Source organism: Chlamydomonas reinhardtii, chromosome 9, assembly GCF_000002595.2.
Source record: "Chlamydomonas reinhardtii strain CC-503 cw92 mt+ chromosome 9, whole genome shotgun sequence".
NCBI lineage: Eukaryota > Viridiplantae > Chlorophyta > Chlorophyceae > Chlamydomonadales > Chlamydomonadaceae > Chlamydomonas > Chlamydomonas reinhardtii.
In genome coordinates, this window is record NC_057012.1 from 7,186,676 (window position 1) to 7,206,909 (window position 20,234).

Here is a 20,234-nt window from a genome sequence, read left to right on the forward strand (position 1 = left end):
CACCCCCACCCCTCCCCACCTGTACGCCGCCCTGAGCGGCTCCCACAGGTGGTACATGCACCTCAGACCGGGAGTGCGGCCCGGCGGCACCGAGATGCGCAGAGCCGCCTGTTGTGGGGGTGGGTGTGGGTGTGGGGGTGTGGGGGCAGTGGCGGGGGTGCTGGGGCGTTTGCAGTTCCCTGATGACGCAGATTCCCCCTTGAATGTTCGGGCAGACGACGACCTCATCACCCACCCACCACACACCTCCACACACACGCGTACCTGCAGCTCGATGAGAACTCCGTTACGCAAGTTCCTTAACTGTGCGGGCAGATGACCACCTCATCCAGACACACGCTGCACACCTCCACACACACACATACACACACATACACACACATACACACACACCTCTGCACACACACACACACACACACACACACACACACACACACACACACGCGCGCCACACCTACACAAACCCTCATCACACACACACGCACCTGCAGCTCGATGACGCACTGACGCAGCAGGCCGCCCTGACCCGCAGCCTCCATGCCGTGCCTGCTTGTCAGGTGTACAGGGTGTGGGTGTGTGTGTGTGTGGCCGTGTGTGTGTGTATTTGCCGTACAGCCGTACAGCCGTACGCAGCATCAGGGGTGCCGTGTATGCGTGTACAAACATATATTCGGGGCGTGTACGTCGCGGCGTGTGTAGGGCGGGGCGTTTGCACCACGGCGACCAGACCTCCAGCCGTCGCTGCCGCCCTGCCTCACCCCTCTCCTCCCCCACTCCCACGGCCCCACCTGCTCTTGTAGAAGAAGCCGTACGCAATCAGGTCCGCCAGATTGCCCTGAAGAGGCGCGGGGGGTGGGGGGTTGGGGGTGGGAGAGAGGGACGGGGGAAATCACGAGGAAATTGTCTCCGCGCGCGTTACCGTACCACAGAAGCCCAGGAGGGTCGACGAAGAAAATGATATCAAGGAGAGCGTGCCGTGGAGGACCATGCTCCACAAACATGCACACGCACACGTCCGTCCCCGGCCCATTCACTACCCCCTGCAAATAACACACACACACACACACACACACACACACACACACACACACACACACATACACGCGCACACAAACATATACACGTACATACACACACACACACACACATACACGCGCACACAAACATATACACGTACATACACACACTGCACACAAACACACACACATACAAACACATGCACACACACCATCGCGCGCACCTGCTTTATTCGCGATGTGGGTGCGCCACAGAACCAGGGGCTGAGGAAGTCGGCTGGGTCCAGGAAGGAGGCGGGGCAGCAGCGGATGATCTGGAGGAGGGGGGAGGCGGGGGAGGGGGGAGGCGGAGTGGGAGAGAGAGTTAGGGGGGAGAGTGGGAGGAGGGAGGAGGCAGGTGGTCGGTAAGAGGGATGAGCTAGGGGCGAGCGGCAGTGGGTGAGGGTTTAGGGCCACACTGCACCCCACACAGCCCCACACGCACACGCATGCTCACCTGCAACAGGCGGTGGAATGCGGCCAGGCCGTCGTGGCGCTCGGGCCGGTGGTGCTGCGGCGGCGGAGTGGCGTTCAGGGCCGCGTAGCTGGAGCCGTGGTTGTGGTGGGGTGGTGGAGGTGGGGGTGGTTGGAGTGGTGGGGGTGCGGGGCAGAGGAGGGTGTGGGGAGGAGGGAGAGAGGGAGGGGGCGAGGGGGTCAGGAGCGGGAGGGAACGGTGGATGGATGGGCCTGTCGATGTGTGATGTGGAGTCCCGCCCGTCCCCCAGAGCCAGCACCCGAACACCCAACCCGAGCCGGCGACAAGCGAGCGACCCACCGGTGTCGGAAGTACACCGCAAACGCCAGCTCCGCCCCCGCCACCAGCCACCCAAGCCGCCGCCAGCCTACTAAAGCCACCAGCGCCGCCGCCACCGCCGCCGCAAACGCCGCAAACGCCGCCGCCGCCGCCGCCATCCGCAGCAGCAACCGCCAGGCACGTGCATCATAATCGGCGGGGAGCTGGGCGCGACTGGCCTGTTCGGTGTCATCGTCGAGTTGTTTCGGTTTATGTTGGGATTCTGATGATGTTGGTGATTTGGTTTGGTTCGGGGTTTGATATGGGTGGGAAGCGGCATGGGTGTGCGGATATGGGGCGGCGCAGGAGGGAGGAGGGGGCGGCGAGGGCGCTGCGGCAGCTGCAGGGGTGCAGCTGCCGCGGGCGTCGGCACGCAATGCGACAACGAGTCGGGCCAGCGGAAAGCGCATTTCTAGACATCAAATCGATCGCTAACAAGCCTAGTAAGCGGGCGACTGGCGACACGAAGGAAAATGGCAAGTAAAACGACACCGTAATCAGCGATCCAGGATGACCACGCCTCCGAAGCCCCTGCGTAATCCTCGACGATGATGACGCCCTCACCTCGTGACGCAACCGCCGTCAAGCCCCTTTCCTCCTCTTTCCCCGTGCTGCTTTGGTCCCCTCGCCCACCTTCATTCCCCCCTTCCCGGCCTTCTCCTCCCCTCCTGCTCTTGTGCCAAGCCCCAACCGCAGCTAGCTACCCCCTCCCCCGCAACCCGCAACCCGCGCCCGCCCCCGGTCAATCAACCTGCTGATGACCCTCTCGATAGCGCTCACCCGTGTGTCTGCCGGCGGCCGCTGGATGAGGGTGGTGCAGCAGCCCTGAGCGCTAACGAGCCCACCGCCGCCACCACCACCATCTGCTCCAATGCCGCCGGCGCCGACCGCAGGAGTAGCAGCGGCAAAGAAAGACGGCAGCAGCGGTGGCGGCGGCGGCGCCGCTTCCACAAAGACGTCGTCCTCCTCCCTTGGCGACATCGCTAGCAGAGGTGAGGCGCTGGAGAAGGCAGACTCCATGGCGGTTGCGGCTGTAGCAGCAGCGGAGGACTTCACTGCTGCAGTGGTGGCGGCAGTAGCGGCTGTAGCAGGAGCCGCGGCTGATGGTGGCGCGGCTGTAGCACTCGCTGCTGCTGCTGCTGCCGACTCATCATCTGCCGCCACCGCCTCGTATTCCCCACCGTCCAGCAGCACTGCCCCACCAGCCCCGTCGTCATCACTGGCTGGATCCAAACCCGGATCCAGTTCGGAATCGGAGTCGGGCGCGAGCAACGCCTCCGCCAGCGCCGCCGCTGCTACAGCCGTGGGTGATTCAGGCGCCTGCCGTCCACTTGACTGCTCGCCGTACTGCTGCGGCTGTAGCAGCCCCACCGCCGCCGCCGCCTCACTGCTACTGCCCAGCACGCCACTACTACTGCCGTGCTGGTATGTGCTACTGCCAGTGCCATGCCGCACCACATGAATCACGGCGGCGGGCGCTGCTGCTGCTACTGCCACTGCCGCGTGCTGTTCACCCGCCGCTGGAGTCTCTGGCAGCAGCCCAGGCCGCGCCGCCGCCACTGCTGCGGACGGCTGTTGCGGCACGCCCGCACCGACACAACCGGGGACAGCGGTAGCAGAGGCAGCACCGGTATTACGGCGGCCGACCCCTGCAATGGCGGCGCCGCCGCCGCCACCAACGCTGTCGCCGCCGTCATTTGGCGCGGCAGCAGCACTGTCGGCGGCATGATGAGGCTGCAGCTGTAGCATGCTTCCGAATACGCCATCATAGCCGGGCATGTAGAGGCGGCCACCGCCTTCAGCCGCGTTGCTGCTACTGCCGTTCTTGGGCTGCTCGGCGCTACTGCTGCAGCTGCGGTAGCTGCAGCCGCCGCTGCTCCGCCGCGGTGCAGGCAGCAGCGCTGCTACAGCCGGCGGCGGCGCAGGCGCCATTGACTCAGCAGCCGCTGCGACCTGACCCACATCGGCGCTGCTGCTGTTGCTGCTGCTGCCGCCGCCACCAGCCGCCACCGCCACGCCCGCACTGCTGCTGGGTTGCTGCTGCCCGCGCCGCTCCAGCTCTCCGTTCCCCCACGTCCCTACTCCACCTGCCACATCTCCCTCCTCCGCCGCAGCCTCAGCTGCAGCCGCGGCTGCGGTCTCAACTGCTTTCGCTGCTACTGCCTCCCTATGCCCGCCGGCCTCCGTCGCGCCCGCACGCTCCTCCCGCCCCTCCTGCGCCTCCTGTCTCGCTTGCTCCTCCTGCCCCTCCTCCACCTTCTGCGCCCCCTGCGCCCCCTGCTCCCCCTCGCGATACACCCCCGCCGTGCGCGGAAGCGGCGGGTGCGACCTCAGCCGCTCCATTCCGTACGTAGCTGTGTCCGTGTGGGTGCGTGTCACCAGCTAGCGGCGGATGCCTCCAGCATCAGCCATCCAGCCCTAGCGCGCTGCTGTGAGGTGCGATGCGTGGGTCTTCCGCTGCCGGGGGCGCAGGCGGACAGAAGCCGCCCCGCGCGTGCGTTGACCCGGCGGCGGTGCTGCTTAGGCCCCGCTTGGTCGGGAGCGTGGGTCACCGAGGCCACGCCTAGCTATCTAACCAAATTGCAAGTATAATTGGCTTGCAAGCCTTTGCACCGGTTGTGCTTTGTGCTCGCGTAGCTCGCGTTCACAGACCAGTCAGCAAAATGCGCCTGAAGCATTTAATGCGCTTGCTATCAATTGAGCGCATTCGATTACAGCGAGGCGGCGTCCAAGGGCGTCCCAATGTTTCTCGCAGCAGCCCATGCATGCATTCGAACGCTCGCGCGCGGTCGCTCCCCCATCGCGGTCCGCGGGTCGGTCTGTAGCACTGAGGCAGCGGCCCGCCGGAGACAGGTGTCAGACAGAAGGTTCCCTCGAGGCTCCTGCGGCTTACGTGCTCCATACATCGCGACGCGGAATCCGGGTTCGACCCGACTCGAGCGCGTCAAAGCTAGGGCGGAGGGGCAGCGGCCCCGAGGTCGAGAGCTCGCTCGCGGCTCCTGCTGCGGCTTACGTACGTGCTCCAGCGCTGCGAGGAGGAAGCCGGCGGGTGAACCGAGAGCGCGGAGCACGCAGAGGCCTGCATAAGCCAGGACAGGGGCCGGCGGGCAGGTGTAGGGACGTTGTATGGAAGTTGCGGTTGGCGTGCCTTGAATCCGCCACTGAAGTCGCCGTGGGCTGCAGGCTACAAGCAACGCGGGGTGGGCGCTGGGGAGCCGGGTGGTGGGTGTGAGGGGGTGGAAGGGGGGCTGTGGTTTGGCTAGACCCCTGCGGCCCCTCGTGAGGCGGAAAGGGGAACGAGGGGGAAGCCAAAATGGGCGTGCCGTTTTGCAAACTCGCCGAGCGACAAATATGGGATCCGTGAGGCCTGCTGCTACGCGATCACCACCACGCGTACGTTGTGCAGTTGCACACACCGCCGGACCACACCAGGACTTGCGGCGTTCCCGCCAAAACTGAACCAGCTATCGCCTCACGCATAACTTCGACGCCGTAGGCGCCGTGTTACGACGGCATGATGCTGAGTAGATGCAGTAGCTGAAGATCACACGGAGAACCAGGTGGGCTATTCTGAAAGTCAAGTTCTCTGGCCGGTTTCCTCGCGCGAACGAACGAAGCACCTCCCACGCCTGCCTCACATGCCGCTTTACATCCGACAGGCAGGTTGCTGTTGCGCGCCATGTGCGCTTGAGCATCTATCTGCGCGCTGTGGATGCTGCTTGTGGGCTGGGGTGTGCCCGGCTTCCCACTGCTCCCCCGCCGTGCTCCACCTGTAGCTCCTCCCACGCGCCCTCCTTCCCAGCGCCTTCCACCGCCGCCGCCACCGCGGCCACAGCCTCAGCCGCAGCCGCAGTGATTGCCAGCAGTAGTGCAGCCGCACCTGCCGCCGACCCACCCACATCAACATGCAGCAGCATCAGCAGCCGCAGCAGGCCACTGTTGTAGCAGCTGGCAACATGGCAGGAGTGCACAGCATGAGCGGTGGCGGTGGCGGTGGCGGCGGTGGTGGATTCAACTGGGCAGGGGCTGCAGGGCCAGCAGGGGCTGCTCCGCCTGGCGGTGGCACGTGTGCGGCGGGCCCAGCAGCAGCAGCAGGTGCACCTGTGCCGCACATTGCTGCTATGTCGTGTCAAGCACGCCATTCACACCAGCAACACCACCACCACCAGCACCAGTACCACCAATCCCATCATCACCAGCCCAACCCGCAGCAGCACTCGCAGCGGGGCCAGAGCATGGGCGCTGCAGCTGCTGCTGCGGGACCTCGCAGTGCGCAACAGCAACAAGCCCCTCCGCCGCATCATCACACCCATTGGGCGCAGCAGCACCCGCACCAGCACCCTCACCAACACCAGCACCACCCCCCGCACCAGCAGCCGCCGTGGCGCGGCGGTCCGGCAGCAGCTACGGCGGCAGCGGCAGCAGCACCAGCACCAAGTCCACTGCACGCATACGGGCCGGGGCCGCAGGGGCGGCAGGGGAAGGGGCAGGGGCAAGGGCCGCATCAGGGGCAGGGGCCGCGGGGGCCGCGGGGGCCGCAGGGGCCGCAGGTACAGGAGCCGCCCCCAGCGAGCGGCAGCTTCGGCTCATGGGCGCAACCGCCACATGCCGCCGCCGCCGCCGCCGCCAGCACAGCGGCACCCGGTGGTGGCGGAGGCGGCGGCGGTGGCGGCGGCGGTGTAAAGGCTGGGCCACAATCGCAACCACCACCGCAGCCGCAACCAGTGCCGCCGCATGCAGTACGTGGGTTGCAGCACCTTCACCACATACCCCAGCAGCCGCAGCGGCAGTACCCGCTGGACCCGCAGCGACACCAATGGCCGCCGCCGCCGCCGCCGCCACAACCGCCAGCAGCAGGAAGCACGATCTACGCACCGCAGCCGCAGCAGCCACATAAATACACGTACCAGCCGCCATCGCAGCAGCAGCACCAGCACCAACAGCACCAGCACCAGCAGCGAGCGGCGGTGCTCCCACCCGCTGCAAAGGTGATGACGGTTCAATTGGGACCAGCAGCAACACTTCCCGGGCCCCCACCCCCAGTAATGCCGCCGCCATCGCTGCCGCAGCAGGCGTCAGGCTGCAGCCGCCGCCCGGTGCTGTGCTCAGGGCCCTTTCCGAGCACCGCCATCAGGGCTTCCAGCGGCGGTGCAATGGCGGCGCCGCAGCATCAACACCACAAGCACCAGCAACAGCAGCAGCAACAGCAACAGCAACAGCACCAGCGGCTGCTACAGCGGCTGGGTCTGCGTGTGGCGGTGGTGGGTGGCTCGCGCTGCCTGGTGGCGGCGGCGCCCTTCCGCTGTGTGGGCCGCGACGGGGCACCGCTGCTGCTGACGGTGCGGCTGAGTGCGGAGGATGCGGCGGCGGTGGCGGCGGAGGAGGACGCCGAGGCAGAGGCAGGGCAGGAGGAAGCGGCGGCGGCAGCAATGGCGGCGGCGGCTGAGACGGCAGCAGTGGTGGCAGCGGCGAGAGGGGTACAAGATGATGCGGCAGAGCGGGCGCAGGAGGAGGCAGAGGCGGCAGCGGTGGCGGAGGCGGACGCAGCTCAGGCACTAGAGGCGGCAGAGCAGGCACAAGAGGAGGCAGAGGCGGTGGCAGTGGCGGAGGCGGAAGAAAAATTGCAGGCGGCGGCGGCCGAGGCAGCGGCCGCGTGTGGGGCGCTGCAGCAACCGATGGCGGCTGCGGCGGCGGCGGGGGCAGCGGCAGGAGCGCCGACACATCCGCCTCTACTGGTTATGGCGGAGGCGGACGTAGAGGTATCAGCAGCAGCAGGAGGCCTCCAGCGGCCCTTGCCGCCTTCGGCCGTTACCGCCGTGGATCACGCTGCCGTGTCAACCGACGCAGCCGCCTTCACACAGGCTGCGGCACCGGCCGCAGCATCAGCACCTGTCCAGCCGCCGCCATCGCCGCCGCCGCCGCCTCTGCCGCCGCCGCCGCAGCCACCACAGCAGCCGACTGACAGCCCCATTGGCACTGGCGGTGTGCAGCAGCGGCGGCGCGGCAGCGGCTGCCGGCGGCGGATGCTGGGACCCTCGTCTGCCGCCGCAGCCGAGTCCTTGAGGCAGCAGCTGCGGCAGCTGCAACATCATCACCACGCAGAAGGGGAGGAGGAGGGCGGCCGTGAGCCTGTGGGGCCGACTGCATCGGATCCAGTGGCAGCTGCGGTGCCGGCGGCCATTGCCGCTGCCGCTGCCGCTGCCGCCGCCAGCGCTGCCGGCACAAGATCACCAGCAGCCGCAAATCATGGAGTTTCGGACAAAGCGGCAGTAGCACAGGCGCGCGGGCGCCAGCAGCTGCTGCTACAGCCGGTGCCGCTGCCCTCTCGGCCTCCACTGCTGACTGTCCCAACGACGGGCGCTGCTGCTACGGCCGCTACAGCTCCCGAGGCGCCGCAGTCACAGCAACCCAAGTCGCTGTTTGCGAAGCGGGCCGCCAGCAGCAGCGGCGTCACTACTGGTGCTAGCAGCAGCAAGAGGTCTCGAACGGGCGGCGGCGGCGGCGGCGGCAGAGGGCGCTGTGGGCAGGCTATAGAGGAGGCTGGTGCTGCGGACGGCGGCGGTGCAGGCGGCGCTGGTGAAGGCGCACCTTTCGGCAGCACTGGGCCGGCTGAACCCGAGCCCACGGCAGCGGTGGCACCTGCTGCCGCACCTGCCGCCACACCTGCAGCACCTGCAGCACCTGCGGCGCCACCCAAGGTGGACGAAGCTGTCGTGCTTCTGGAGCCCCTGCCGCTGACGCCGCTGGAGGTGTCACAGCAGCAGCAGCAGCCGCCATCGCAGCAGCATCCATCACAGTCGCAGTCAGTGTCGGAGCAGCTGCCGCTGAACCAGCTGCAGCTCCTTCAGGAGCAGGAGCAATCGCAGCAGCAGGAGCCGCCGCCGCCGGAGCCATCGCCTCAGCATCAAGAGCAGGAGCAGGATCAGGAGCGGGAGACGGCACAGCCGCCACTACTGGGGAGGATGGCCGCACCGCAGCCACCGCCACTGCTGGTCTCATTCCCGGTACCACTACCATCAGCGCCGCCGCAGCCGTCGCCACCTCCTCAAATGCAGCCCATGCAGCCGCCGCCTCACCAGGCGCCCCCGCCACAGCAACCGCCGGCAGCACTGCTACAGCCGCCGCCTGCGCCATGTCCGGCACCTCCCACCGCTGTAGGCGTAGCAATGGCTGCTGTGGGGTGGCAGCAGCAGCACCAGGCCCTCCCTCACCTCCGACCGCCGCCTCCTCCGCCTCAACTACAGCCGCCACAGCCGCGCCGCTGCGCCACCTGCTGCCCACGTGCCTACTACTACGTCGCCAGCTTCCTCACAGACGACCTGAGCCTGTATAGCAGCGGCAGTAGCACTAGCGGCGGCGGCGGCGGCGGCGGCGGCTGTAACGGTGCCGCTGCCTCTGGCTGTAGATGTGGGCGCCGGGGTGGCGGCGCACCGCCGCCGCCGCCGCCACCACCGCCGCCGCCAGTGAACCTGCCGGCGTCGCACCCGGCGGCTCGGGCGGCGCTGCTGCGGGTGGTGGGGGTGCTGGTGCAGGAGGCGGCTCACTTTGGTGCGGCCAGCCGCCGCCGCGCCGCCGACAGGTGCGTGCGTGCGTGCCTTACACGTGGTCTGCTTCGCTTACGGTACGCGCGAGCTCCGCCAATGTTGCGGCGGAGTGCGGAAATCGCGCCGCCATGCATCCGTACCCACTGCAACGCGTGGCACAATTTCCGCAATCTGTCGCCACTACTGCCGCCACCACCGCCACTGCAACCTGCAGGTATTGGCGGTCGCTGGCCGCCCGTGCCGCTGTAGACGGCACGCCGCCGCCCGCCCTTCAGGAGTGGGCGGCAGCCACTGGCGGCCTGGAGCCGCCGCAGCCGCCGCCTCCGCCGGCAGCAGCAGCGCACCCACTAGCACCATTGCTGACTGGCACAATTACAGCAGCGGGGGCAGTGGGGGCAGCGGGGGCAGCGGGGGCAGCGGGGGCAGCGGGGGCAGCGGGCTCTGGTGTCGCATCTGGCTTTTCATCTGCAGCGGGCCGCAAGCGCCGCCGGGAGCCGCAAGGCGATGGTGGCGGCGGTGGTGGTGGTGGGGAGCATCAGGCGGGGGCTGCCGCCGGCACCGGTGCCGCTGCTTGCGTTGCGGCTGCCGCGGCGGGGGGAGGCATGAGCATTGCGGAGGCAATGGCGGTGAGGATGGCGGCACGGCGCAAGGCCGTCGCGGCTACAGGGGCCGAAGGCGGAGCTGCTGGTGGTGGCGGCGGCGGTCGGACTGGAGGAGGTGGAGGTGTTGGGGAGTTCCGGGCGCCCGGCCCCCTGGGTGTGGCGAGGCAGCAACAGCTGCATCCGCAGCCGCACACCCGGCAGCAGCAGCTGCAGCCGCCGCCACAGCAGCGTCCGGATCTGGTTGAGAGGCCAGCGGCTACAGCGGCTGTAGCCAAGCCGCAAGACTTGACTTCTTTGGGCAACAGTGCAAGCGCGCCTGCCCCCGCTGCTGCGGTCGAGCCACCGGCCGTCGCTGCAGCCGCCGCTGCCCAGCCAGCAGGCAAGCGGCCGAGACCTGTGGGCGCCAGCGCTGCCGCCGGTGCGGCGTTTGTCAACCCACGGCGGCAGCAGCAGCGTGTCGCACCGCGCCACGAGGCACTAGCAGTAGCAGCAGCAGCAGCAGCAGTAGGCGGCACCGCCTCCGCGGTGAAGGCCCCTCCTACTGCAGCTACTGCCGCAACCAATGCTGCTACTGCTGCCAATGCCAATGCGGTTGTTGTTGCCGCCATGTCGGGAGCAGTTCCGAGCCCTGCCCCCGCACCGTCGCCTGCTCCCGCGCCGTCGCCAGCCAACACCACCGCCGCCCCGGCGCTGGAGCTCGCGTCGCCGTTTCCGCCGCTGCTGCTGCTGGGCTCGGCCGCCTGCTCGCCACTCGGCGCAGCCGCGCCCGCAGCAGCCGCACTGGGGTCATCAGCTGCGGGCGGCGCTGCTGGAGCCGCGGGGGCTGGTTCCACAGCTGCTGCTGCTGCGGCTGTTGGGGTCAGCAGCAAGCATGCGCCACCGCCGTTCGCACACGGCTTCGCCGCCCCGACCACGGTGAAATTTGTGGCACCAGGGGATACGCCGACCGCGGCAGTAGGTGTTGTGGCGAGGGGCAGCAACGAGGAGGGCGCGGTCCTGGCGGCTCCGGCTGTAGCAGCAGTAGCAGCAGCAGCGGCAGTAGCAGCGGCGCCTGGGGCAGTAGCAGGAAGACCCGCAGCCGCCGCGGCGACCGAAGAGGCGTCCATGGATGGCCTGACGGCGTCACAGGCGGAGGCGCTGGAGGCGCTCGAGTCCAAGTACATGGGCGGAGGGGGCGGAGGGGTGGGGTGGGTGGGGGGGCGCTAGAAGGTAGCTAGGGGTTGACACGGTATGAGAGTGGAGAGAGCGAGGGCGCTGGGGCGGCAGTCCAACTGGCTGAAGCACCGAAGCGTTTGAGAGGGCATGTGAGGGCCTGGAGGCAAGCGCTCAGTGATAGGCGGGCTGAGGAGGAATCAACGACTACAACGACGAGTGGTGCCGTGCTGCCAAGTCGAGATGATGGGTGCTGCATACGGTGCGCAGTGCTAGCTACGCGCGTGTCGTTGGTGGGTCAAGGGTGGCGGCCGCCGATAAAAGCGGCCTGGCGGTTGGCGGCCAGGCGCGGCGTTGGCTTGGGCGGCAGACAGGCAGTGAGCAGTGAGGCAGTGAGTGGCAGAACTGAAGGGACTGGATCGGCGGGACGTGGACGCGTGGTGGGTCGTGTTCACAATGGACTTGCAGCATCAGGCATTACACCAGCAGCCGGCGGGCAACGCAAGTACGTGGCCCGCCGCCGGTGCGCGTGCGTGTTACTCGTCTCGCCGCACACCGCCCCAGTTGCCCAGCAGCTTCGCTCGCAATCGAGCACCGTACGCCAAACAAGCTGAAATGCTCGCTTTGACCTAACTATAGGTAGGGGTCCGTGGCACTCCATCCGCAAAGACCGAAATGCATGTCCCTGGCCGCCGCGAGCCATGCGCCAGCACGCATGCTTACTTCCTGCCAAACCATACAACGGCCAGCCCACCATACCGGTCCATTGGCTCATCAACCCATCAATGCGGCCGCAATCATGGGTCTCTGCGCGCGCTCACACAGGCTCGCGCTAGCCCAAGCATGCCGCACCACACCACCAGGCCCAGTGGCCCACACGCCAAGACAGCAGCCCCATGCACCTCCGTGCAACCTCCATGCAAACGCATTGTAACAACCGATAAAAACCGCCGCTGCCGCCGCGACCATGGGCCGCCCTCGCATCCAACATCCATCATCCATCGTGTCCGGCTGCTGTGGCGAGATACACACCGGCAGCATGTACCACCCCCCCTCCCTCCCTCCATGCATCCATGTTTCTATCAGCCGTTTCCGACACCCACTTCACCGCACGCTGCTAGTCCACCTGGCCACCGCCAGCATCATCCCCACCACCCCACAGCTACTGCAGCAGCGGCAGCTGCAGCAGCTGCTGCTGCAGCCCCCAGCCGCCCTCCAGCGGCGGCGGCGCGGCGGCGTCGGGCTCCACCTGCCGCTCGGGGTGGATGTGCAGGCGGTACAGGAAGTACGTCCAGAAGCCCACCAGCGCCAGTACGAACAGGAAACCCAACCAGACCAGCGGGTAGTCGGACGGCTCGTCGCCGATGACCTCTTCGTCTTCCGCAGCTCCTGCTGCATCTGCCGCCGCCGCCGCCGCTTCGTCTTCCGCTGCAGCCCGCGCTGTGGCTGTGGCTGTGGTGGCCGGGGCTGCGGCTGCGGCTGCTGCCGTGTGTGGGTGCTGCTGGGAGTGGGGCGCGGGGAGCAGGCCCGCCTCCGCGTCCTCGGCTGCGTTGCGCGCGGCGCGGTCCTCCTCGTCTTGCTTCATGAGGTCCTTGACACTGCGGCGTCGGCGTCAACGGTAACAGGGCATCAACGGCAGCAACGGCAGGGTCAAGAAAAGAAGAAGGGGAAAAAGGAATCAGAAGAAGGGAGGAGAAGAAGGGAGGAGGTCAGGTAGAGAGGAGGAGAGAAAGGGAGTGCCAGGGCGGAGGCGGCACCTGCGTTAAGCACGTCGCTTGGAGCGGCCACGTGTGGGGTGTTCGAGCCCGCTCCGCCAGGTACGTGTGCGTGTGTGTGGCACTTACGGACACACATGCGTCTGATCACTTACATAGGCGCATGCAGTTCTGTAGCACGTACATCTCCACACACACACAAATTCCCCCCCCGCTTTCCTCCTCAACAGGCGTTCACACAGACAACAATCCCGTTGGGCCGGCACACACCTGTCAAAGAAGCTCTCGCTCGTGAGGGTGAGCACTGCGGGGCACACGGAGACACACACACGCGTGGGAGGGCAGGGTGACCGCCGGGGCATGTGCGCGTGTTTGTGTGCAAGACGGTTTGTAACACACGAACCGACAGAGAGCAGCAACGTGTGGCGGCAACGTGTGGCGGCACGTGTCGGTCCGAATTTCGTTTCATTGACCCACGAACGGCACTGCCTCAGGCCACCCCAGGCCACAACATGTCACACGATCAAACCCGAACACACAACCCCTACACACACACAAACACACACACGCACCCTACACACGCACCCACCCTACACACACACACACACACACACACACACACACACACACACACACACACACACACACACACACACACACACACACACACACACACACACACACAGTCGCTCACCGTCGTCCACATCCAGGATGAACAGCGCTCCCGCACCTGCGCACACACACCGGCACACCGTCATCAGAGCGGAGATAGCACGTGTTGTCGTTGTTGGGAGAGGTGGGGGATGCCGCGGGAGCATGTGTGCGGTATGCCGCGTGTTGGACGGCCGTGGCGATTGCGCAGGTGGGGTTTCAGGGGCCGCCACCCGCATCAGCCAGCCCCGTCACCCTCACTCGACAGCACTCACCCCCCCCACCGCCTCACCCTCAACCCCACCCTTTACCCTCACCCTCCCCACCTCCCCCCCCCAAAGCCCCCTCCCCAACCCCCCCTCCCCCAGCACTCACCCGACAGCACCACCTCCTGGGGGTTGGCGCATCGCGCAATGACCACAAGTGTGACCAGGTACGCCAGCGCGATGCCGCACATGTACGACACAGCCGTGACGCCCGCCAGTACGGCGGCTGTACGGCAGCGGTTGATGGCGAGGTGGTGGGCGGCCACCAGCATGTACAGCGCGCAGGTTGCGTCCTGGCGGTTGGGCGGTTGGTAATGGATTGGTTGGTTGGTTGGTTGGTTGGTTGATGTGGGGCAGTCAAGGATGCACGGAGGCAAAGGGTGGCAGTGGGAGGAGAGGGCGAGTTGTCGGTTGTCGTCGTAGCGCGACGTCAGTTTCGCCTCTCCGCATCCTCCGTCTACACGACCTCTTCCCATGTTCCCCGTGTCCCCCCTCCCCCTCCCCCCCGAACGAATTCGTCTGCAGTCTTCAGTGCATCCTGTACCGCTTTTCCAAACATCCTTGCAACCCCCCCCACACATCCCACAAGTATTATCGTTTGCAACTAACACCTCTGCCTGTGCTCCGCTCGTTTTCGTTGGTTTTGGTTTAGTTTGGGCTGGTGTTTACCCACCACCACCACCACCACCACCACCACCACCACCACCCACCACCTCCTGCCCCCAAGCCCCCACCCCCACCCGCATACCCCATCACCCACCCTCCTGTGGATCCAGTACAGCACGTAGGCGGACGCCACGGACTTGCTGACCAGCAGCACCGCCGGCTGGCGCAGCGGCACGTCGGCGGGTACGTCGAACAGGTCGTTGAAGGAGGAGGCGCCCTCCTGCAGTTGGGGGGGGGGGGGCGGGATGGGGGGGCGGGGGTGTAGATACCAGACCAGACTAAACGGGGTGGTTGACACTCATGATTGGCCAAGTAATGGGGGGGATGAGGAGGTGTGTATAGCGAGAGAGGGATAGGGAGTTAAGATGTGGTTGAAGGAGGCGGCATCCTCCAGGGGTGTGGCAGGCGAGGGGAGTGGTGTGGATGTTCCACTGCTCACAAACAAAGAAACTCGCCAGGCAGCGTTCAACTGAGTGCCCCGGGCTGCGATGGAGGCTGGGGCGATGCAGCTGCTGGAATCACTGTGCAGTGCATTTGCATTAGTCCCAGATCGTCCCCCACAATCGTCCCTCCACCTCGCACATCGCCCCCCATTTACGGTAATCACTCCGTCCATGACTGGCTGTATTCTCCCCCCTAGCTTGGTTTGGTTCAGTTTGGGCTGGAATTTGCAAACCCCTCCACCCCCGCGTTCTTCCCCCACACTGCCGCACCTGCACCCACTCCAGAAGCATGGAGGCCGGCAGCGCTACCTGCGGGGGAGGCGGACGGGAGAGGTTAGGAAGGATGCGTGTGAGGGGAAGAAAAGAGCGCGTGGGAGTTTGTGGTTAGGCTTGCATAGGGCACGGCCATGCGCCCGCACACGACCATGGGACCGTTCCCACCGCAGTCAACCCCACGATTCAAAACCCCACCCCCCCTGCTACCAACTCCAACCAAGCCCCCGGTTTAGCTTGGTTTGGTTTAGTTTGGGCTGGAATCTACAACCCTCCCCCACCTGTATGAACAGACACGCCAGGGACACGAAGCCCTGCTGCAGTGCCACACAGGTCAGGTGGGTGCCGGCGGCGCCCGCCGCGTTGCCGCCGCGGGTCGCCACCATCTCCACCGCATTGGCAATGCCGCCCAGGAAGGGGATCTCGGTCATGCCCGAAACAATCTTCATCACCACGCTGTGAGGCCCCGTGTATTTCCACACCTGGGCGGGGCAGTTCGGGGATTTGGGGGTTGGTGGTTCGGGCTGGTTCGTGTGGGCGGCTTGGTATCATGTGAACGGCGCAGGGAGATTACCAGGTGAGGGGGAGGATGTGAGGGTGGAAGGCAGAGGAGGGAGAGTGGTTGTGCATGCGGGGTATGAGGGCGCTGGGGTACGAGGGCGCTGGGGTAAGAGGGAGCAGGGGACCGCTGGCCACTTCTGGGGCGCCAGGTGCGTGCCGCGGAACTGCGGCTTGCGCACATGGGCTCCAACATGCTGACAAACCGCGATAATTGAAAGCGTGTATCGGCGTCCCAAAGTCGGAACATGCGCGCGTGCTTGCCTGCTCGCTGCCGAAGCCCGTTGGCGCGTAAAGCGCCGCATAGGCGAGTCCAACCAGGCTGGTGTAGGCGTTATATGGCAGCTTATCAACAGCATCCAGGTAAACCGCCGAGCACGAGCGGCCCTTCCGCTGCAAGCTTGCATAGCCCTTGTTGCGCGCAAACCAGCCCCAGCACATGGCTGCTTAGTAAAGTGCAAAGTAAGATTGTTGTTATGTATCTCGACAAAGTTTACAGCATTTCCGGCGCGTTCAGCGCAGTGCACTCTGAACTCTCGTAGTCTTTCGCAGCTTGACCTGGCAGCTCGAGCTTCTAAGCATTCACAGACGTTGTAAATCTAAAGCATGTTACTTGCAATTATTGTCACCCGACATGCAAGCCGCAAAACCTAACGGCCGCCACGCACCGCGAGGTGAAGCGCCGTGGAACAGGCGGGATTGCGTGTCATCGACAACCCCTGCAGAGTGCCGGTTCACCCCCCTGTCTGGGCAACCTCCGGCACCTCCGAAGTCCTGTGACCACCATTACATGCTACAGCTCCACTCAATTGCAGCATTGGCATCCATCCTCTCGCCAGACTTTGTCATTCCTCCTGTCCTAGCCTGTGCCAATGTACCAACCCACATCCCTGTCCACATCCTGCGTCGCCGCTTGCGGCTTGCCGCACTCAACATGCCCGTTCATCGACTCTTGTCACCTGTGATTAACTACCATTTACTTCCTCCAAGACAAGAGATAGTCTCCAATGCATGTTCTTAACACTCTCAACCCATGCCATGGATGACGGCAGTCGTCCAGGTGAAAACCGCTGTCCTCGCTACCCACTGATCTTCCCGCACGCGTGCCAAGACCCCCTTGATGTCTAACCCCACTCCCCAACATCCATCGCCCCTGCTTGTCACCTCACGCCACGCCTCGTCATTGTTTCCCGTCCTTGGGCGCCTGCTGCTGCTCCTGCTGCTCCGCCTGCTGCTGCTGGCCCGGCTGCTGACCCAACTGCAAGGCAGTCAAGGAAGAAAGGGCGAAACACAATGTCGGCTGCGTGTCGGTGGCCGTACATGCATGACACGGCGTTTGGCGATGCAAACTCCGTAACCGCAGTACGCAGCTCTGCACAACCGACACGCACACAGGCCAAACACCATGCACGCGCCGCCCCCCCCCCGCACCTGCTCGCCCTCCATCTGCTCGTACAGCCCCAGCCGCTTGTACTCCTCCTCAATGGTCTCCTTGGCGCGGTACACCTGCGTGCGGGTGCGTGGGTGGGTGTGTGGGTGGGTGTGTGGGTGGGCGCGTGGGGCTTTGTGTGGCGTGTCTGTCCCTAAAGCGACAGGAAGGCACACGCGCATCCCCTTCCCTTCTGCGTGGATGACTACCTCCCATCTCCACTGCGCCTATCCTCCGCCATGCCTCCCCACCTCAGCCCCTCCCCTCTTCGGCCCCCTCCTTTCCCCTTCCTGCCCTGGACCTTGCTCTGCCCCCTCCTCCCGTTTCCTTTCCTCCGCCGCACCTTGCTCTGCAGGTAGAAGCTGCCGTGCTTCTCATTCACCTCAAACATGTGCTTGAAGCGCTGTGAGTGTCAAGGGATTTACGATCATGACTAGTTAAGGAAGAGGTAGACGGTAGACCATCTTGCGAAACATCATCGGGCATGTGTGGTATGTGCGAGGCAGAGCCATGGCGTGTGCGCAGGGAGTAGGTGCCGGTGCAAGTGCGGGTGGGGGGAGGCGTGCGGGACAGGTGTGTGCTGCCGCGAGGGCCCGTGCATGCGGGGGCCGCAGGGGCCGCAGGGGCCATGACCCAACCGCACCCGCCACTTCAGCACCGGGGTCGCCCCCCGCAGCACCTACCACCACCTGCCACCACCCACCACCTGCCCCTGGCGCCCCGGCTCCCACCTGGAACGCCCTGGCCGCCAGCCTGCGCCCCCCTTCCCGCTCTTGGCCCCCATACTTCGCCTTCTCTTTGAAGACCTTTGCCCCTCCCCTTGTGTCTTCTGTTTTCCTGGGGACGGTGAAAACCACCCCTCCGCCCGCTGTCTCGCACGCCACGCACCCACCTTGACCACGTCTCCCCAGCTGGCCCCCGACTCCACCCCCAGAATGAGCTGGGCCTCCTGCGGGGCGGCACACACACGAAACACACACACGGGGCGGAAAGGGATGCCTCAGTCACCAGCCGCCGCCTACAGAACGGTACAGACGGCGGGCCCTCCATCGCTCCGTACGGGCAAGGCAGGAAAGGGGCGAGAGCCCGCCACGCCATGTCCGGCAGCTCGCAATACATGCCCATGCCCACACGCCCCCCGGGCTCCCAGGCTCCCTCCACATGTGGGCTTGTTCCAGCCACCCATGTCCCTCACCCTCGCCACGCACACTCCCAACTCGCCTCCCGCACACTCCGCCTGCTACGCACACTCCCCTCCCCCTCCTCCCCCTCCTCCCCCCTTCTCCCCCCCTGCCCCGCCCTGCTGCCGGCCGCGCACCTGCACGGCCATGGTCCCGGCCTTCTTGACCGCGGAGCCAGCCGTCTGTGGGAGTGGCGAGAGCGCGAGTGCGAGATTGCGCGTGAGTGCAGGCACAGTGCGTGGCTACAAGTCAGTTTGGGCTGAAGCGTCCGCAACCGCACCCGCAACAGCAGCCAGAGGTAGTATGCTGCACGGGCTGCGGCGCACATTGCGCCGCGCCCGCCACGAAGCGTCGGCCCTGAGCGCATCTACGCAATGCTCCCAACCGTCCCGCAGTGGTCCCGCAGTGGTCCCGCCACGGTCCCGCAATGGTTACATATCCCCACCTGCGCTGCCTGCTGCGCCGCCTGCGCCGCCTCACTCGCCACACCCGACTTCTGAGCGTCTGCAGTGAAGCAGCGGCGGGGGGCGCGGCGCGGTGCGGCGGGGATGAGCGGTGGGGAGTTGGTGGCAGTGGCAATGGCAGCGGGGCGGTGCCGGGTCGTGCAATTGAGTAATCCAAGATTCACGAGCCAAACGTTTGAGGGCCACAGGTAAGGGCCCACAGTTCGGTCGGCTCTGCGCGCCCCCAGGCACAGCACAGCGCCCCGCTAGACCACTGACTGAACGGCCCCCCAGCCTCCACCCTGGAGGGCCTTTGCTCGCCCTCTCCCTCCCCAAGCTACTCTCCTCCCCCCTTCCATCTAGTTGGGATTGGCGTGCACTGGCCCCCACTCTCCCGCCCACACTTACTGACTAGCGCCTGCGCCCAGGCCTGTGTGGCGGCTCGGAACACCACTGTGGCTCCCGCCACCAGCACCTGCGCCACCACTCGCGCGGCCTGTGTGGCGTGTGCGTTTTGTGAGTTAGGAAGAGGCAAGATGCTAGTGCTTTGGAAGTGGTGGTGGTGCGGGCTGTGTGAAGTTGTAAGGGAGGGGTGGAGGAGGCGGTTGGAGTGGATGATGAGCCAGGGACCGGAAAAAGACCGGGTTGGCGTGCTGGGAGTGCGAGGCGTGTCTATTACAACACGCCCCGGGAGACGAGGTGTCAGAACTAGTGAGGAGCAGCAATGAACCTGGGAGCTGCAGGCTGATGGGTCTGGGGGGGGGGGGCTGGTGCGACAAGCTGTTCGTGTGCGTGAACCGCGGAGTGAGACACCACCTCCGCTCATTCGCCGATCCAACACGCGTGCGCGACCCCCGCAAGCCATTCACGAACATTTGATGGCGGTCGTAGTATTGAGAGCAAGGCATCGGGGCGTGGGCGGGCACCGACAGAGCGCAAATCTCGTCGGCGTGCTGAGGTGACACCATCGCGCTGCCTATTAGTGCGCCACCCTGCCCCAGCCAGCTGCATCGCTGAAAGCTGCATGACACAAAGCTCACCATCTTGCGCTTGGGAGAGCGCTTCTTCCTAAGGTTGCGTAAAGCGGCCTGTGATGGCTTTCAGCGCTGGCAGGCCCGAGCGACCCAAGGCCTTGTAGCCTGAAGGCTACGTTGTGTAGGCACTGTAATAGCTGTAGAACGACCCAAGAAGCAGGCTCAGCGACTGTGGTCTACGTCAAGCTGCCAATACCTCTCAAAGTAATGTCAAGCTGTTCAGATCAATGCACAAGCAACTATTGTAGATTTGGGCAGCGCTGGTTTGCCGTGGTCAGCAAGAACGGTTGACAAGTCTGGTACCTAGAAGGCGCGTTTATTATAGTCAACTTGATGTATAGAATGAAAGTAACAGCATTTCGAGTGCGCCCAGAGGGGGGCCCAGGGAAAGTTTGGTGCCTCTCATCGCGGAAGCAGAGCCAATTCGCG

At 65.6% G+C, this 20,234-nt stretch overlaps 4 protein-coding genes across 5 annotated transcripts in view; 1 reads left to right on the plus strand and 3 right to left on the minus strand.

The window, feature by feature from the left end:
• The window catches only part of CHLRE_09g412175v5 (uncharacterized protein), an 11,376-nt gene extending 6,856 nt beyond the window's left edge, over nucleotides 1-4,520 (minus strand). The window contains exons 1-7 of the mRNA XM_043066292.1: nucleotides 2,629-4,520; nucleotides 1,831-2,027; nucleotides 1,513-1,600; nucleotides 1,241-1,330; nucleotides 789-835; nucleotides 486-546; nucleotides 20-108 (exon numbers count right to left, since the gene is read on the minus strand). Coding sequence (XP_042921588.1) covers nucleotides 20-108; nucleotides 486-546; nucleotides 789-835; nucleotides 1,241-1,330; nucleotides 1,513-1,600; nucleotides 1,831-2,027; nucleotides 2,629-4,191 — 2,135 coding nt within the window. The 5' untranslated portion in view covers nucleotides 4,192-4,520. The remainder of the gene's footprint in view (nucleotides 1-19; nucleotides 109-485; nucleotides 547-788; nucleotides 836-1,240; nucleotides 1,331-1,512; nucleotides 1,601-1,830; nucleotides 2,028-2,628) is intronic.
• An 804-nt stretch (nucleotides 4,521-5,324) lies between these two features.
• On the plus strand, nucleotides 5,325-11,606 carry CHLRE_09g412201v5 (uncharacterized protein). Of its 2 annotated transcripts, XM_043066293.1 has the most exons (3): nucleotides 5,325-5,408; nucleotides 5,684-9,427; nucleotides 9,607-11,606. In XM_043066293.1, exons 2-3 carry the CDS (start codon nucleotides 5,805-5,807, stop codon nucleotides 11,198-11,200), a joined length of 5,217 nt encoding a protein of 1,738 aa, XP_042921589.1. In that variant the 5' UTR covers nucleotides 5,325-5,408; nucleotides 5,684-5,804; the 3' UTR covers nucleotides 11,201-11,606. The 2 variants fall into 2 exon arrangements, with proteins under 2 accessions (XP_042921589.1, XP_042921590.1); XM_043066294.1 differs by lacking the exon at nucleotides 5,325-5,408 and having other exon boundaries at nucleotides 8,985-9,427.
• Nucleotides 11,607-11,611: 5 nt separating this feature from the next.
• On the minus strand, nucleotides 11,612-16,284 carry CHLRE_09g412250v5 (uncharacterized protein). The gene is made up of 8 exons (XM_043066295.1): nucleotides 15,983-16,284; nucleotides 15,442-15,642; nucleotides 15,158-15,196; nucleotides 14,539-14,664; nucleotides 13,888-14,071; nucleotides 13,556-13,591; nucleotides 13,132-13,165; nucleotides 11,612-12,744 (listed from the first exon to the last, which is right to left on the minus strand). Exons 1-8 carry the CDS (start codon nucleotides 16,157-16,159, stop codon nucleotides 12,309-12,311), a joined length of 1,233 nt encoding a protein of 410 aa, XP_042921591.1. The 5' UTR covers nucleotides 16,160-16,284; the 3' UTR covers nucleotides 11,612-12,308.
• A 54-nt stretch (nucleotides 16,285-16,338) lies between these two features.
• On the minus strand, nucleotides 16,339-20,204 carry CHLRE_09g412300v5 (uncharacterized protein). The gene is made up of 8 exons (XM_001696748.2): nucleotides 19,812-20,204; nucleotides 19,180-19,267; nucleotides 18,774-18,832; nucleotides 18,466-18,510; nucleotides 18,040-18,096; nucleotides 17,491-17,550; nucleotides 17,150-17,224; nucleotides 16,339-16,976 (listed from the first exon to the last, which is right to left on the minus strand). Exons 1-8 carry the CDS (start codon nucleotides 19,812-19,814, stop codon nucleotides 16,899-16,901), a joined length of 465 nt encoding a protein of 154 aa, XP_001696800.2. The 5' UTR covers nucleotides 19,815-20,204; the 3' UTR covers nucleotides 16,339-16,898.
• Between the last annotated feature and the right edge of the window lie 30 nt (nucleotides 20,205-20,234).

What these genes read in the sequence shown, in the direction of transcription:
- CHLRE_09g412250v5 (XM_043066295.1), bottom strand. Translation starts at nt 16,159, where the DNA reads ATGTGCTGGGGCTGGTTTGCGCGCAACAAGGGCTATGCAAGCTTGCAG. An exon ending in CGGGCTTCGGCAGCGAGCAG is followed by an intron (nt 15,643 to 15,982) that starts GCAAGCACGCGC and finishes TGCCCCGCCCAG; the next exon opens with GTGTGGAAATACACGGGGCC. An exon ending in TGGCGTGTCTGTTCATACAG is followed by an intron (nt 15,197 to 15,441) that starts GTGGGGGAGGGT and finishes CCTCCCCCGCAG; the next exon opens with GTAGCGCTGCCGGCCTCCAT.
- CHLRE_09g412201v5 (XM_043066293.1), top strand. Translation starts at nt 5,805, where the DNA reads ATGGCAGGAGTGCACAGCATGAGCGGTGGCGGTGGCGGTGGCGGCGGT. An exon ending in CGCCGCCGCGCCGCCGACAG is followed by an intron (nt 9,428 to 9,606) that starts GTGCGTGCGTGC and finishes TGCAACCTGCAG; the next exon opens with GTATTGGCGGTCGCTGGCCG.
- CHLRE_09g412300v5 (XM_001696748.2), bottom strand. An exon ending in CTGGGCGCAGGCGCTAGTCA is followed by an intron (nt 18,833 to 19,179) that starts GTAAGTGTGGGC and finishes GCTTCACTGCAG; the next exon opens with ACGCTCAGAAGTCGGGTGTG. An exon ending in CGGCGCAGCAGGCAGCGCAG is followed by an intron (nt 18,511 to 18,773) that starts GTGGGGATATGT and finishes CCACTCCCACAG; the next exon opens with ACGGCTGGCTCCGCGGTCAA.